This window comes from Diabrotica virgifera, chromosome 10, assembly GCF_917563875.1.
Source record: "Diabrotica virgifera virgifera chromosome 10, PGI_DIABVI_V3a".
NCBI lineage: Eukaryota > Metazoa > Arthropoda > Insecta > Coleoptera > Chrysomelidae > Diabrotica > Diabrotica virgifera.
This window is the reverse complement of record NC_065452.1, coordinates 103,838,568-103,854,428: the sequence shown is the minus strand read 5'-3', so window position 1 is coordinate 103,854,428 and position 15,861 is coordinate 103,838,568. Positions and strand designations below refer to the sequence as shown.

The following is a 15,861-nucleotide window of genomic DNA, read 5'->3' as shown; positions in this document are numbered from 1 at the left end:
ACGAACTCGGAAATACCAATCAGATAGGAAATTCTGAATCCAAAGGTTTAACTTTCCGCGGATACCAAAGTGATCCAATTTAGCTAGTAGTCGACGCTTGGGAACACGGTCGAAAGCTTTGGAGAAGTCTAAGTAGACTACGTCAACAGGATGCCGATCGTTTAAAGATGACGACCAATCGTTAACACAATGGAGTAAATTCGTGATTGCTGAACGACCTTTAATAAAACCATGTTGTTGGTGAGGAATCACATTTTCGTGAAGGAGAAACTCAGACATAGCTTCAGAAATAATGGCTTCCATGATCTTGCTGACAATAGGTACTAGGCTGATTGGGCGATAATTATTGCAATCAAGTTTATTGCCTTTCTTAAAAATAGGAGTAACCGAAGCCAATTTCCACGATGAAGGGAGATAACCCTGATTAAAGGAAGTATTAATCATAAGGGATAGAGGGATTGCTACAGAATCTGCGCATTGTTTTAGGAAAAAGGAGGTTAGTCCGTCCAAACCAGGCGATAAATTGTTGCGTAGTTTCCGTAAATGTTGTTTAATTACCTCCGGTGTGAAAGAGATGTCATTAAGAGTTGCATGCAAACGTGGACACATTATTTGAGGAACGGCATCATTAGGTTCATCTGTAAAAACCTGAGTGAAAAACAGCGATAAAGCATCAGAGGATTCTTTATTCGAAGAACATAAAGACCCGTCGGCTTTTTGAAGCAATGGTATGGAGACTTTAGATGATAAAGATGTGCGAATGTACCGGAAAATTTTCTTACTATTATCACTTGCAATGATAGATTCTTCAAAATCTTTCCTTAGGTTTAGCAAAGATTGTTTTACTCTATTGGAAAATCTACGGTGAACAAGAAAATCATCAAGGGAACCTGTGCGTTTATAAGATTGCCAAAGCTTCCGTTTATGTCGAATTAAGCGTGTAGCGGCAAGGTTGATCCAAGGTTTTAATTAATTTCTAAACAGCTGACGTTCAGTTGTATGAACTGAAATAGTTCTAGTTGTAGTGTCAAGAAAAGTGTCCCACATTGACGAGGGATCGATTAAGTTATGAAAAAGGTTATTCCAATTAAGTTGATGTAAAGCGGAATTAACTTTAAAGAAATCTGTAACTGTTATAGTCTTTGTATATATTTTGTTAAGACTTTTCGATAAGTTAAACTGAATGTGGAAAGTTATCACTGCATGATCGGATTTTCCAATTGGAGAAGATATGTCTATCGTTGAAATTAATTGTTCTTCGTTTGTAATTACCAGGTCGACCGTTGATGGTTGATTATTAAGTCTAAATCTAGTAGGTTTGGTGATAAGTTGCGACAGGTTGGAATTTATAATAAAATTTTTAAATAAATTATGAGAGCTAACACCGTCAGATAACGAAATAGCTGGCCATGAGATATCGGGAAAGTTAAAGTCACCTACGATAACAAGATTGTCAAGAAGTGATATTTCCTCAAGTAATTCAATAAAAAGATTATCAGTTCCTGGTTGGGTATCAGGGGGACGATACAAGCAAATTAGATTCATGGTAAATGAATTTCTGGTGATAGTCAGGTGAAGAATATCTAATCCGGCAGTCTGAATATCTTTAGCACAAATAGAAAAGTTATTAGTAATTAACTCCGAAAGATAAATACAGACCCCACCTCCTACGCGATTTTGTCGGTCTTTACGATAAATAGTGTAACTAGGTATGAGGTGTTATTAATTGAATATTACATACAAATTCAGTAAATTTAGCATTAAGTGAAGCAATGTTTGTATAAAGAAGTAGCCAATCGTTGAATATAGAGGAGTTTGGGTCAATGGCGAAATGTAGTAATTTTAGGAATGCCTTGGATGTACTTAATTGTCAAGTCCCGTTCACCATTGTTTTTTCTAGTTTCCAGTTCGCTTCGAAGGTCTTTCAGACGTTGTTGTTGAATTGGAGTTTTGTCGTCAATTATGGAGAAGGATTCAGTGTCTTTATCTTCTAGAAGCTTGGATTTGTTGCGTAGAATTTGTTTAGCAAAATAGTCGGAAGACATAACCACTTTTAACATACGAGGGAAACGTTGATTAGGTTTGCCAACCCTGTAAAAACTCAGCGGAGTTTCTTGACACCCAACAGAACTCAATACCGATGTAATAACATTATTGTCATGATCTTTTTTAGCCTGAGATGTAGAACCCACTTCGGGGACGCCTCTGATTAACACATTTTTGGCTCTTGTAATACGATCAACAGCTTCGTTAGCTATATTATCCGCAAATAAGAGAGTCAATCTGCTTTAATTTTTCATTTAATTCGGCCAGTTTATTATCAAATGCATCCATTTTACTGTTAATATCTAATTTGAGATCAGATAAAAGATCCTTAATTTGAGAAATGTTAGCAACGTTTGTGTTACAAGAGTTGCACAGAATACAAATACCACGAACTTTCTGTCTGGTTACCCGATCGTCAAGTGAAACCTCTGTGCAGCCCATGTGAATTTGTCGTTTACATCCATCGCACTGAAGTTTTCGATCGTTGGCAGGTATCGGTTTTAAACAATTCCCACAATTAGGTGACGTAGGCATTGTAAAGTTTTTACTGTGAATATGCTGATAAGGTTTACGAATATGATAAAATGTACTCACAAAAACTGTTCCAAAAGGCACTTTAGATTGCAAATTTTACACTAACTAATTAGCACTTTTTGTAGAGTTTATTGCACTTAATAGGATAGTTTATGTCTAATGAATTAATAATTAGTATATTATACAAAATCAAACGATTTGTTCGGAGCTACGAAATACGTGGCGATTGACTTGCCAGTAGCTGAAAAAAAATACTTCTATTTGAAAGTTATACTTCTATTATATGATTTCAACGAAATAAATATACTTTTAACAGGTTATTTGTATTTAAAGATTAAACTAATTTTTACTTACTACTTTCCAAAAATTTTTATTAAAACAATACCAAAAATTAAAAAAAAAAAAAATAGAAAACACCCGGATTCGAACCGGGGACCTCTTGATCTCCAGTCAAATGCTCTATCACTAAGCTATACTCCTTTTGTTTGTTCGGGTGCGGACTACAAGATTTCTCAGACATAGTGTCAAATAGACCAAGTGAAATATAAAAACACTTTAAATATTACTTATTATCTTATTCCCGAGGTAGACAAATACAAAGATACAAAAATTATAATAAATATATGAATTTACTAAAAACACTAATATATTCTTTCCACACCTTTTTTGGACTAATACTTACATAACTTAAAACATTTAGCAACGAACTCCATACTGACTGTGTGCGCATGCGCGCAGAATATTAAAAATTCACTCCCAATCGCGCCTAAAGAAGTATAACTTCAAAAAAACACGAGCCAAAAAATGCGAAGAATACCGCGCGTACGATAAGCCTCGTAGTCATCTCCTAAAATTGTTCCTAAAGATAATCCATACTAGAATTTACAAGCTATGTGAAAGTCAAATTTCGCCCAACCAGTTCGAGTTCATAAATGCTGTTGGCACGAGAGAGGCTTTGTTTTCAATATGTCTTATTCCAGAGACGTCAATTGCTACGTATACGCATGTCTGGTTGATTACGAGAAAGCGTTTGATCGAGTACAGCGCGCCAGGATGATGCAAATTCGAAACCTTTATTGGAATCAGACTGCAAACCTCAGAGTTGAAGGTGAACACACCGAATATGTGAAAATCATGCGTGGACTGAGGCATGGCTGCATTTTGTCCCCTCTAATTTTCAATCTCTACTCTGAAAGAATATTTATCGAAGCTTTGCTCGAAACTGAAAAAGGTATTCTACTAAACGGGTAACCGACTAAATAATATCAGGTATGCAGATGACACCATAGTATTTGCGGACAACCTAGAAGACCTATACATAAGTCCTCATGAACAAAAGCTCGTATTACAGTCAACAATATGGACTCAATATAAACGTAAAGAAGACAAAGCTTATGATCATTAGCAAGAAAAAGATAACAGAAGGTCAACTCTACATAAACCAAACTCCTGTTAGTCTAGTCGCAACATAGGGGGTCCCGTGGGCACTTTTAGGTCGCCGCGATTTGATGGTGGAATTATAGGTTTTTTGGGTCGCTGAATCCAATGGAAGTGGTCTGGAAGCCCAAATGTGGTGCGTTTAATTGTTATTAACAAATTATGGTAAAATTGGGTGTTTTTCAGGAATTATTAGAAGCCCTGTAAATAAATTGATAGTGTTAAGGTCTTCTCTGGTGTATTTTTAGTCGCTGAATCAAATGCTACTAGTCGCGATTACTCAAAATATGTTCTTATTTTGTTAATAACAAAATAATTGTTTATTCGCCGAAAAGCTCGAAATGCGCTATTTACAGCAAGTTTGTAGTCTTTTTCATAGTATTTTTATACGCTAAATCGATTGCCACTAGTCGTGATAGCTTAAACCCGACTTTGTTATTAATAAATTATTGCAAAAATAACGGTTTATAGTACGTTCACTCACGTTTTTTGCTCTAGATTTTAAAAAACCACTCGGATTGACATGAAATTTGGCATACACGTAGCTAATATGTCAAACAAAACAAGTGATATTGTGCCGATGTCTGCTTTTACACTGGAGGTGAGTTTTACCCCTTTTCGGGGGGTGAAAAAAGAAACCTTGAAAGTAAGACCGGAAGTGGATAAACTGGTTGATTCTAAGCAACTTTTGTTCTATACAGTTTTTTCACCAAGTCAATACTTTTCGAGTTATTTTTGTTTTTTTGTTGAAAAATTAACATATTCACTCACAAATAGCTCGAAAAGTATTGACTTAGTGAAAAATTTGTATAGAACAAAAGTTGCTTAGAATTAAGTCCCCCTCCCCCCGAAACGGGGTGAAACTCACCCCCAGGGTAAAAGCACACATCGGCACAATATCACTTGTTTTGTTTGACATGTTACCTACGTGCATGCCAAATTTCATGTTATTCCAGGTGGTTTTTTTTAATTTAGAGCAAAAACCGTGAGTAAACGTACTATAAACCATTATTTTTGCAATAATTTATTAATAACAAAGTCGGAACGTGGTTTAAGCTATCACGACTAGTGAAAATCGATTTTGCGTATAAAAATACTATGAAAAAGACTACAAACTTGCTGTAGATAACGAATTTCGAGCTTTTCGGCAAATAAACAATTTTTTTGTTATTAACAAAATAAGAACTTATTTTGATTAATCGCGGCTAGTCGCATTCGATTCAGCGACCAAGAATACACCAGAGAAGACCTTCAAGACCGCGTCCCACCATCAAATAATTTGATCAAACTGGTTTGAGCAAACTGAAAGTGACAGTTAGTGACGTCACATCCTGAGTGTTCATTGTGGATAATAATGAAAAATTTTAATTTTAAATAAAGTACCGGGTGTCCCAATAAGAATGGCTCTCGGCCATATCTCAGGAACCGTTTATAGTAGAGCTTTGAAATAAAAAATTTTATAACAAAAGTTGCCTCAGGAAAAGCCTGGAAATTATTTTCATAATTGTGGGACCACCGCTAGAGGGCGTAATTGAATATCAAAAATTAAAAAATCTAAATTTTACAAAATTTTCCTAATGAAGGGGCACTGGAAATCCGATCGTCGTATTCTTCATAAAATTCTACGCATATTTGATTTGACAAGTTTAGGTCTACCTTTGGAAATAAGAGGTGGGGGTGAGTGGGAACCTTGTTATGAAAAACTGGCTGTGAGTCCGGTTCTGCTTAATCAAATTTTGCAAACTTGGTCTTGTTGAAGACAGATCTTTTTCGTCAATGTAAAAGTTATGATTTCGAACCAACTTACTGAGTAATATGCCAGCTAGAAGGCGTTATTTAATTTTTTTCTGAAATCTAGTGTTCCTTGGAAAATATTAAATACAAACATGCATTTTTAATACCATATTACAAAATTAGACAAAATTAGCAACAGAATAGTGAAAACCGCATGTTAATACCTTTTTTCTATCTCGAGATATCTTACAAAACGTGTAAATTTAAAAACATAACTGTTACTGTCACCGGTAAACGAAATAATTCATTAAAAGTAGTGTGCTATGGAAACAACAAAGAAACATTTTCCAGCTGTCAACGTATATTAGGTATTTTCAACGCTTCTCATTTGTTTCGAGCCTCGTTCATATCTCGTATATTAATATTATACACGACTTTTACGGCATATGACAGAGGCTCGAAACAAATGAGAAGCGTTGAAAAGCCCTATTACAAAGAAATAAAAACAACTATTTAGTGATGACATAAACGTTCAAATTTTTGCCCATCATTTTCGTTGCAAACATTTACTCTTTCAAGAATAGATTGAACAGCAGTCTCAATTTCTGCTCTCGATATGTTTTGAATGGCGTTTAGTGTTCTCTGGATAATGTATTCTAGAGTAGTGTATGATGGGCAACAATTTGAATATTTAGGTCGTCACTAAGTAGTTCTTTTTGTTCTGTGTTATATTTAATTTTAATAGTATTGTTTCTCTTTATATTGTTGTTTTAATTAATTATATTGTTATACGTTGACATCTGGAAAATGTTATTTTGTTTTTTTTTTCACAGCACACTACTTTTCATTAACTTAGTTTACCGGTGATAGTAACAGTTATGTATAAAATTTACACGTTTCTCGAGATATCTTGAGATAGAAAAAAGGTATCGACATGCGGTTTTCGCTATTCTATTGATAATTTAATCTAATTTTATAAAGTATGATTAAAAATGCATACTTGTATTTAATATTTTCCAAAGAAAACTAGATTTCTGAAAAAAACTAAATAACGCCTCCCAGCTGGCTTATTACTTATTAGGATGGTTCAAAATTATCACGCTTACATTGAAGAAAAAGATCTGTCTTCAACAAGACCCAGTTTTCAAAATTTGATTTAGCAGAACCGGACTTACAGCCATTTTTTCATAACAACGTTCCCACTCACCCCCACCTCTTATTTACAAAGGTAGAGTTAAACTTGTTAAATCAAATATGCGCAGAATTTGATGAGGAATACAATAATCGGATTTCCAGTGCCCCTTCATTAGAAAAATTTTGTAAAATTTAGATTTTTTTATTTTTGATATTCAATTACGCCCTCTAGCGGTGGACCCACAATTATGAAAATAATTTCCAGGCTTTTCCTGAGGCAACTTTTGTTATAAAAATTTTTATTTCAAAGCTCTACTATAAACGGTTCCTGAGATATGGCCGAGAGCCATTCTTATTGGGACACCCGGTACAAACAAGTTAGACAACTCAATACAAAAAATTTGATCAAACTAGACTGACAGTGAGAGCACAGATTTTTAGAATTTCAAAAAAACTGCAATTGTGACGTCACTTTGACGTACTTCCTCAAGTACGTCAAGTTTGCTCAAACTGTTTGATCAAATTATGTGATGGTGAGACGCGGCCTTAACACTATCAATTTATTTACAGAGCTTCTAATAATTCCTGAAAAACACCTAATTTTACCATAATTTGTTAACAACAATTAAACGCACCATATTTGGGCTTCCAGACCACTTCCATAGGATTCAGCGACCCAAAAAACCTATAATACCACCATCAAATCGCGGCGACCTTTACAACTATTGCTATTTAATTACTGAAATTTATTAATAATATACTATCAACACACTGACAATGAAGAACCGTTTGAAGAATCCGTATACAAGACGTATGATGAAGAAGATTAATCAATTTTAAAAATACTATAGCATAATTTTATACATATAGGTACTTATGACATCCATTCAGTATCGCATACAATTATATAATCCAAGTAATAAGTAAAAATATGATATTTACCTGACAGGCATCAGTGCCCCCTTGTGAGTAACCAGCACAAATAAAATTTGAAGTAATAGGTTGAAAATAGGCATCGTTGCAGTCTTCGTTTCTCCAGACAGGCAAAAGAGCCTGCCTTTGGACAGTACTTTCCTTACCTCCATAGTACCTAGTACCCCAACCTACTACGGTAGTTTTTTGACCAGCAAATTTTTCATTTTTTAATTGCGGAGGAGGTAGGCAAATTGGTATTACATATTTGGATTTTCTAGCTGGCTTATCTAATTTTAATATGGCAATGTCGTTGTAAAATCCTATTCTAGAGAATTGCTTATGAGCTCTGATTTCCACGACCTTAAACGTAGCAGGTGCCGATGGTTCATCTTCTCTTTTCAAATCTATATCCCCTAATCTCACGGTAAACTGACGAGCAGCAAATCTGAAAAATATTTTTGCAAGCAGTAATCAAATATTTACTAAAATAATGCACAATTCAAAAACCACCTATATACAGACGCCTTTAAAACTACTACTAGGGTTGGGGCAGCTGTCGTTACTCCAAATATTAGACTTGACTATAAACTACCATCCTTAAGTTATATACATACTGCTTAAGGCAGCTATATATTGTACAGGATTATCAGCATCCAAAATAAGAGCAACACATATTCATTTAATTTTTAAATGTCTTACAAAATAAACATCACGTTTGTTGTTAAATAATGAGGTGACACCGATTGCACAACACAAGTGCACTAGTTTCAATAACGCTTTGTCAGCTATTCAATATTATTCTTAATTCACGGCCAGACCGTGTCAGCATTAAAAACATCAACACTTTTCTAGTTTATTTATAGATACAAAAAAGCATCGTAAATCATTCTATTATCAATTATCATTCGTGATTCAGATACATTATTAGACAGTTAGATTTCCATACGCACCAACTAGTTACATGTGATATTTAGAGTATTATAAATAAATAAGTATTCAGCAAATAGTGTCTACTTCATCAACCCCTATCATAGGGGGTAACTACCCCAACTAACATGGGACGTTCCTGAGGATGTACCACCATAATATGTCATATATCAAGCTTTCACTAATATTAACTCCAGTAATACATCTAATATTCTTATGATTACCAATTCCCTCAGGTCCATCAATACCATTAACTAACTGTTCACAACACATCCAATTGCTCTACTAATTAAAAAAGAACTAGCCACCATACAAAACAGCAACCATATTGTACAATTTCTATGGGATCCTTCATACATTCAATAACTATTTAATGATGAAAGAGAACTGTCATTAGAAACCACAGAGGACACCGGACCACCAATATTACGAAAAGAAGTTATCTATGCCATCAAAAACACAAAAGAGGGCAAAGATACTGGGCCAGATGATGTGCCCAAAAACATAAAAGAGGGCAAAGATACTGAACCAGATGATGTATCCATCGAATTATTAAAACTCATTGATGAATATGTTATTGATGTAATGGTTGAACTCTTTGTTGATGTTGATAGTGGCGTAGCTTGAGTGTCGTCTGCCCGGGGCGGAAGGCAATTTTGCCGCCCTCTTATTTAGGTATTTTAATTTAATGTATACTATACATCACATACATTAATTATAGAGAACTTTTCGGCGAGAACAGTCACCATTATTTCGCACTATTATACAGGTGACAAGATTAAATAAAATCAATTTTTAATTAGAACTAGAACGATACTATACTGTTATATTTTTATTTTGATTGAAAAGTAATATGAGAATTTGCTAGAATTAAAAACAAAACTTCCGTCTTCAATTAAAAATGTATAAGTCTACTTTTTTAAGAGCAAAGTCTTTTATTGCACCGTCAATGTCTATCTCATCACACACCTCTGACTCAATAGACAAAATAGCCAAATTAGTTTGTCTTAGAGTACTCATTGTCGATCTTAAATAATTTTTAATCAATTTCAATTTTGAAAAACTTCTCTTACAGCTAGCATTGCTTATAGCGACTGTGAAAAATATTCGGAACTTTATTAAAATATTGGGCAGAGTATATTCCAGCTTGGATTTAACAATAAATTTAAATAATTCAAGTGAGTCTGCAGTAATCAATTTATTTTCATTGCCTGTAACAGTAACGAAAGTCCGCAGTCGAAGTCTTTCCAGCTTGAAATCCAGCTCGTCAATTTCGTCAGATGCGTAGTCTAGATTACATTCAGTGTTGTCTGGATCTAATAATATATCCGGCGTTAGATAAGCAAACTTATCCGTTAAATTCTGTAGCTGTTGAAAACGCTCACGAATTTCTACAATAACTATCTAACGAAGAAAACAGCTTTCGTCTCAACTCATTTTTACAAGACAAGTTAGCATCTCTAGTTCCGTCATCAAAAATATGCTTTCTTGTTATGTGCCTTCGAGGTTTTATGGAAATTCCAAGTTCTTCACACATATTTTTTGCATAACCTACAGCGTCATTTGCCAATTCCTCTCTTTTCTCTGTCAATATCATCTGCAAAGCATTTAATTTCTGAGCGCACAATTTTATGTCAAGACCCCTTGTTTGTAAAAATTTTTGTGCATCATTCACTTCATGTAGCACCGGATGCCACATGCCCAAAAAACAAAGAAAGTAAAATGACTGCATCGAAACTAGTAAAGTACCTGCATCTGTCCTAGTGTTGAAGCTTTCACTTGCCTGTCAGCTTTTCCAAAGTGTCTTTGAATGTCTTTGTAATGATGCCATGTCACATTTACGGCATCGTCTCTTGCACATCACCGTGTGTCTTGAACCCTTCTTGCCTGTAGCTGCTATCAGAACTTCCTAACGACGTGTCGATGAGGAAAACAAAGAATAGTGGTTCAAAGAATAGTAGTTCTAAAGTGTCGAAAAAAGCTACTGAATCTACCTCAACTGAGTCAGCGTGTAAACAAACTAGGTTTAACGAATGATTTGAACAAGGTATGAATTTAGCTTTAGGGTTTATTTCTTGAATTCTGATTTTCAATTACTACGTATCTTAATACCTGATTTGTTTGATCTTTATGAGAAAGATCTGAAGTGCTGTCGAATATAATTGAATAATACTTAGCCTTTTTTATTTGTCCGATGATATGTTGGCGAACATTATTTCCCAAAATGGCAATATATTCGTTTTGTATTTGTGGTGACATAAGGTAGTGTCGCCAAATAAGGCCAGTGTCTTAATAAGGCCAATTGCAAATATTTTCTTAAATATAGATATTATATATTAGAGGTCACCGTAAATGTCTTCCTCAGTCAAAATCGTCTAAGCCATTCAGTCGGTAGTATCACATAGCAGCGCCAAGTAGACTAGACACGTGTTTGTTACGGTGCGGAAGTTCGTTTATAAATTTTAGGTAAGTTATAAAATTACTAAAATGGTACTTAATGAATATAAGCCAATTATTTTTTCTTTGTAAAGCGATAGTAAATTAATACTTTTTAAGGAACTGGAACAGTTTTTTCTCTATATTGCTTTTTATTATTTTTTTTATGTTAAATAAAAAAGTAGACAGTGTCCTAATAAAGCCAATTGTCCTAGATGTGTGTAAATGTGCGATATGTGTGCTTAATGTATTGACAAATTTTTGTTTTTAATATGAATAAAAGTTTCTTTCACTAAATTTTATATTTGTTCTTTAATTCTTAGGTTTAAAATTTATTATCCACCTCAATTTGCGTAAAAAATTAAACTGGCCTTATTAAGCTACCAGTTCCTAATAAGGCCAAATATTCCAGATTTATTCAATGTTAAAATTTTATATTTATTTATTTATTTAGTAAGTATTTTATCCTGAAATTCGATAGCTAAAATGTTAGGCAATACGTATACAAGAGTTTTCCCCCATATTGTTCCTGAATAAAATATTACAGATATTTAAACGTTAAGGTGGCCTTAATTGGCGACCTTACCTTAGTGATTGAAATTTTGCCTTACATTTAGATCTTACAAGATGTTCACGAAGTACAGGATCGTATTTTGCAATTAAATTAACCAATTCTAAAAAGGTTCCTCTCTTGGTACTGGTGTCGTTTTCTATATGTCCACGTAAGGGTAAGCACAGAACAAGTAAGTCGCGGTGGAGCTGTATGTGTCGGTCGCGGTCGATGTCGACATCCATGTAAAACAAACACATTGTAATGAATGTAAGCGAACAGAGCAGGTAAGTCGCGATGGAGGTTTAGCGCGATGCCATCCAGGAGGTTTACATCGATGCTTTTGAAAATAAAATGAGTTTGTTTTACATTGATGTCTACTGCGCGGCCTACAAGGATGATTTGAGTTGATACTTTTTATATAATCCCTTTTTTGTATTCAGTTTATTTTTGAATTTCTAAAGTAATTAAATTCAGTAAATTTTTGAAATATGAAGGAGGATCTTATTATTTACAGCCAATTGATAGTGGTTCTAGCTCGACTGACAGCTCAGGTGACCTCCTTGCTATGTGCTGTCGACATCGACCGCGACTTAACTAGTAGCATCTACCGCGACCCACACCTCCACCGCGACTTACTTGTTCTGTGCTTACCCTAAAGCCAAATTTTGTTTGGCAAGCAATTTTATAATATCAAACATATTGATAAGAATTTCCTGCCATTTATTTATTTCTTTTGCCACTATGTATTGCTCTTTTTTGTTAATAGTCTGTCCTTTTTTAAATCTGCTCTCCAACTCTTTCTACTTGCAATAATTTTGGATGTATAGTGCACTTGATTCGTGACTTGAAACCTTGGGATTTAATTTCCACTAAGTATTAAATCCATCGGATGAGCAAAATTTAGATCCATTCGTTGTATTTACGTTCTCAAATAAACGATAATAAAGACCAGTCACTACAAAATATCATTCAAAGAAAAGGAATTCCCCGAATTTGTCACAAAATAAGTAATGAAAAATTCCGTGCTCCTTTAAATCGGTCAGAATTTGTAGTTGCGATAAAAATATAAAATGGTTCAAATATTTAAGTACAAAATATTTTTATTATTTATTGTTAAATTTTGCCGCCACCTAAAAATGCCGCCCGGGGCGGACCGCCCCTGCCGCCCCCACTACGCTACGCCACTGTTTGATGAAGAAGTTTCTTTGATGTCAGGATATAAGGTTAGAACTACGCCTAATGATGCTTCGGTGTTACGTGTTCTCTACTCTTCTTTATGGCTTGGAAGCGTGGACACTAAAACAAGTGCATCTGAATAAGTTGGCCGCCTTTAAATTTTGGTGTTACAGAAGAATCCTACGAATATCATGGATTCAAAGAATATCAAAGGTGCAAGTAACGAGAAGAATAGGAAATGAAGCGGAAATAATATTAACTACCAAAAGACGGAAACTTGAGTACTTCGGTCATGTAATTAGAGAGCAAAAATACTCATTATTACAACTTATTATGCAAGGCAAAATTCGAGGAAAGAGGAATGTGGGAAGACGAAGAATACCCTGGCTTAAGAACTTAAGGGAAAAGTTTGAATGTAGTACGCAGAACTAGAAAAGGACTAGGTACTCGAGAAGCTCTCTTCGGTTTGAATGTTCGTACGCAAAGATGTCTAGACGTTAATCAAGAAGTACATGCATGTTTTATCGATTTTGAAAAAGCGTTTGACAGAGTGCGCCACGATAGGCTAAGAGACATTCTGGAAAGAAAAGACATAGATAATAAAGATCTGCGAATAATTCTCAACTTATATTGGAATCAGAAAGCTAACATCAAAATAGAAAATGAGATATCAACAGCAATAGAAATACGTAGAGGAGTAAGACAGGGATGCATTTTGTCACCACTGCTATTTAATGTATATAGTGAAAGCATCTGTCAGGAAGCCCTTTTGCAAGCAAATGAAGGAATCGTAATCAATGGAGAGGTTGTAAATAATATTCGATACGCAGACGACACTGTACTAGTTGCAAGAACAGTAGAAGAATTACAACGATTACTTACAAACATAATATCAAGCATTAATATCAAAAAAACCAAGTATATGGTCTTCAGTAAAATCATGACACAACCAGCACATATTAGTATAAACGGCAATCAAATTGAAAAAGTATCAAGTTACAAATACTTGGGAACTTTAATAAACGAAACTGGAGACCAAAACAATGAAATAAAAAGACGTATCGAAATTGCCAGGGCCACCTCATAAAGATAAGAAAATTCTTCTGCAACAGAGATATAAGCATCCCTCTACGATTAAGAATGCTAAGAGGCTACGTATTTAACCCGCTATTATATGGTGTAGAGGCCTGGACTCTCAAACAGAACAACATAAAAAATATTGAAAGTTTCGAGATGTGGTGCTACCGTCGAATGCTGAAGATAAGTTGGGTTGAAAGAATCACAAATCTTGAAGTAATACGAAGGATAGGAAGAGACCCAGAAATTTTGTTAACGATAAAACGAAGAAAACTCGAGTATTTGGGTCACTTGAGGAGAGGTCATAAATACGCATTACTTCAAAATATAATGCAAGGAAAAATAGAAGGAAAACGGAATCCAGGCCGTAGAAGAATGTCATGGTTGCGGAATTTGAGAGAGTGGTTTGGCTACACCACTAATGAACTTTTTAGATCAGCTGTAAGCAAAGTCAGGGTAGCCTTGATGATTTCCAATCTCCGATAGGAGTGGCGCAAGAAGAAGAAGACGCAGAACTATTTAGCGCGACAGTCAACAGGGTCCGCATAGCCATGATAATTTCTAAACTTCGATAGAAGATGGAACTTGAATAAGAAGCATTCACCTTCAAAACTTCGCAAAGTGAAAACATCTGTAACACCATGGATATATTTTTTGACCTTATTCTTATTCTTGTTACTTGACTTCATCTAGGACATACTCGAAGGACATATAATTGGTCACAGTAATCCAACTTTATGTAACAACAACTGTAATGTTCCACTCAATGTTAGGTACCAGTATGTCCTTGTAGAGTGTCCAAGGTACCAGTTAAAAATACAGACCAGCCACATCTTCGGATCAACCAACAGAAGGCTAAGAAAAAGAAGAATTCGACGAAGCTGCAGTCGAAAATTTGTTAGTCTGGTATTAGTAGCTCTATAGTAACTTACGGTCTCTGTCTAGAATCTCTAGTGCAATGAGCAGCAGTCAATACATGAGTCGCTGTAATCAGAGATCCTCCACACCAAAATTCGCTTCTTTGAGATCCGTGAAGAAAAATGGCTGCCATCCATGGCCATCTACCAGGAAGAGCTTCTTCTCCACCTACTACTCGAAATTTTGCAGATTCTGGCTGACCACAGTCTGGAATATACAATTATAGACAAATACGTGTTGTTGATAAATAATTCTTACCTTCTGGATCTACAAAATTATTGATTACCGCCGGTAAAGGACTAGGAATAGACAAAAGACTGCTATTTTCTCTGAGCGGATTTGTAGTTGAAATGACAACTGTCGGTTTTTCGGTGTTATAATAAATTGCTGCAAAGGTGACAGGTTGTGATGTGGTAGGCGGTCTAAAGGTAGTAGTTGTAGGCGATTGAGTGACAGGTGACAATACAGTCGTTCTTGGGCAACACACTCCAGGTTCAAAAAGACTTTTAAAACAAAGTGATTGCCTCAAGTTTCCAAGGTTAAGTAGCAGCTGTGGACAATTACTAAGATCGTCACAATAGCTAAAAAATTATAAAATTTTATATTAAAAAGTAATACTTTGGATAATTTGGGAAAAGACAGGAAAGGGTACAAGGAACTGATTTCCTCATAATAGGAAGGAGAGACGTCAGCGGTTAGCATAAGACATGGTTACGAAGCCCTGTAAGTAGCATATCTTCTACAGGGATAGTAGAGGAGTACTCATCATCATCATCATCATCATCATCATCATCAATCATCCAATCGCGTCCACTGCTGGGCATAGATCTCCCTCAGTTCTTTCCAGTGTTCTCTACATTGGGCCGCTTGTAGCCAGTTTCCCGCTACACTTTTTATGTCGTCTGTCCATCTAGTCGGTAATCGTCCTCGGCTTCTTTCATAGTTTCTGGGCCTCCATTCCATGATTCGTCTTG

At 35.2% G+C, this 15,861-nt stretch overlaps 1 protein-coding gene across 1 annotated transcript in view; it reads right to left on the bottom strand.

Annotated features, from left to right (window-relative positions):
* LOC126893430 (proclotting enzyme) overlaps positions 1 to 15,861 on the bottom strand; it is an 80,916-nt gene that overhangs the window by 1,689 nt on the left and 63,366 nt on the right. The window contains exons 3-5 of the mRNA XM_050663620.1: positions 15,146 to 15,468; positions 14,902 to 15,094; positions 7,828 to 8,245 (exon numbers count right to left, since the gene is read on the bottom strand). Of these exons, the coding sequence (XP_050519577.1) occupies positions 7,828 to 8,245; positions 14,902 to 15,094; positions 15,146 to 15,468 (934 nt within the window). The remainder of the gene's footprint in view (positions 1 to 7,827; positions 8,246 to 14,901; positions 15,095 to 15,145; positions 15,469 to 15,861) is intronic.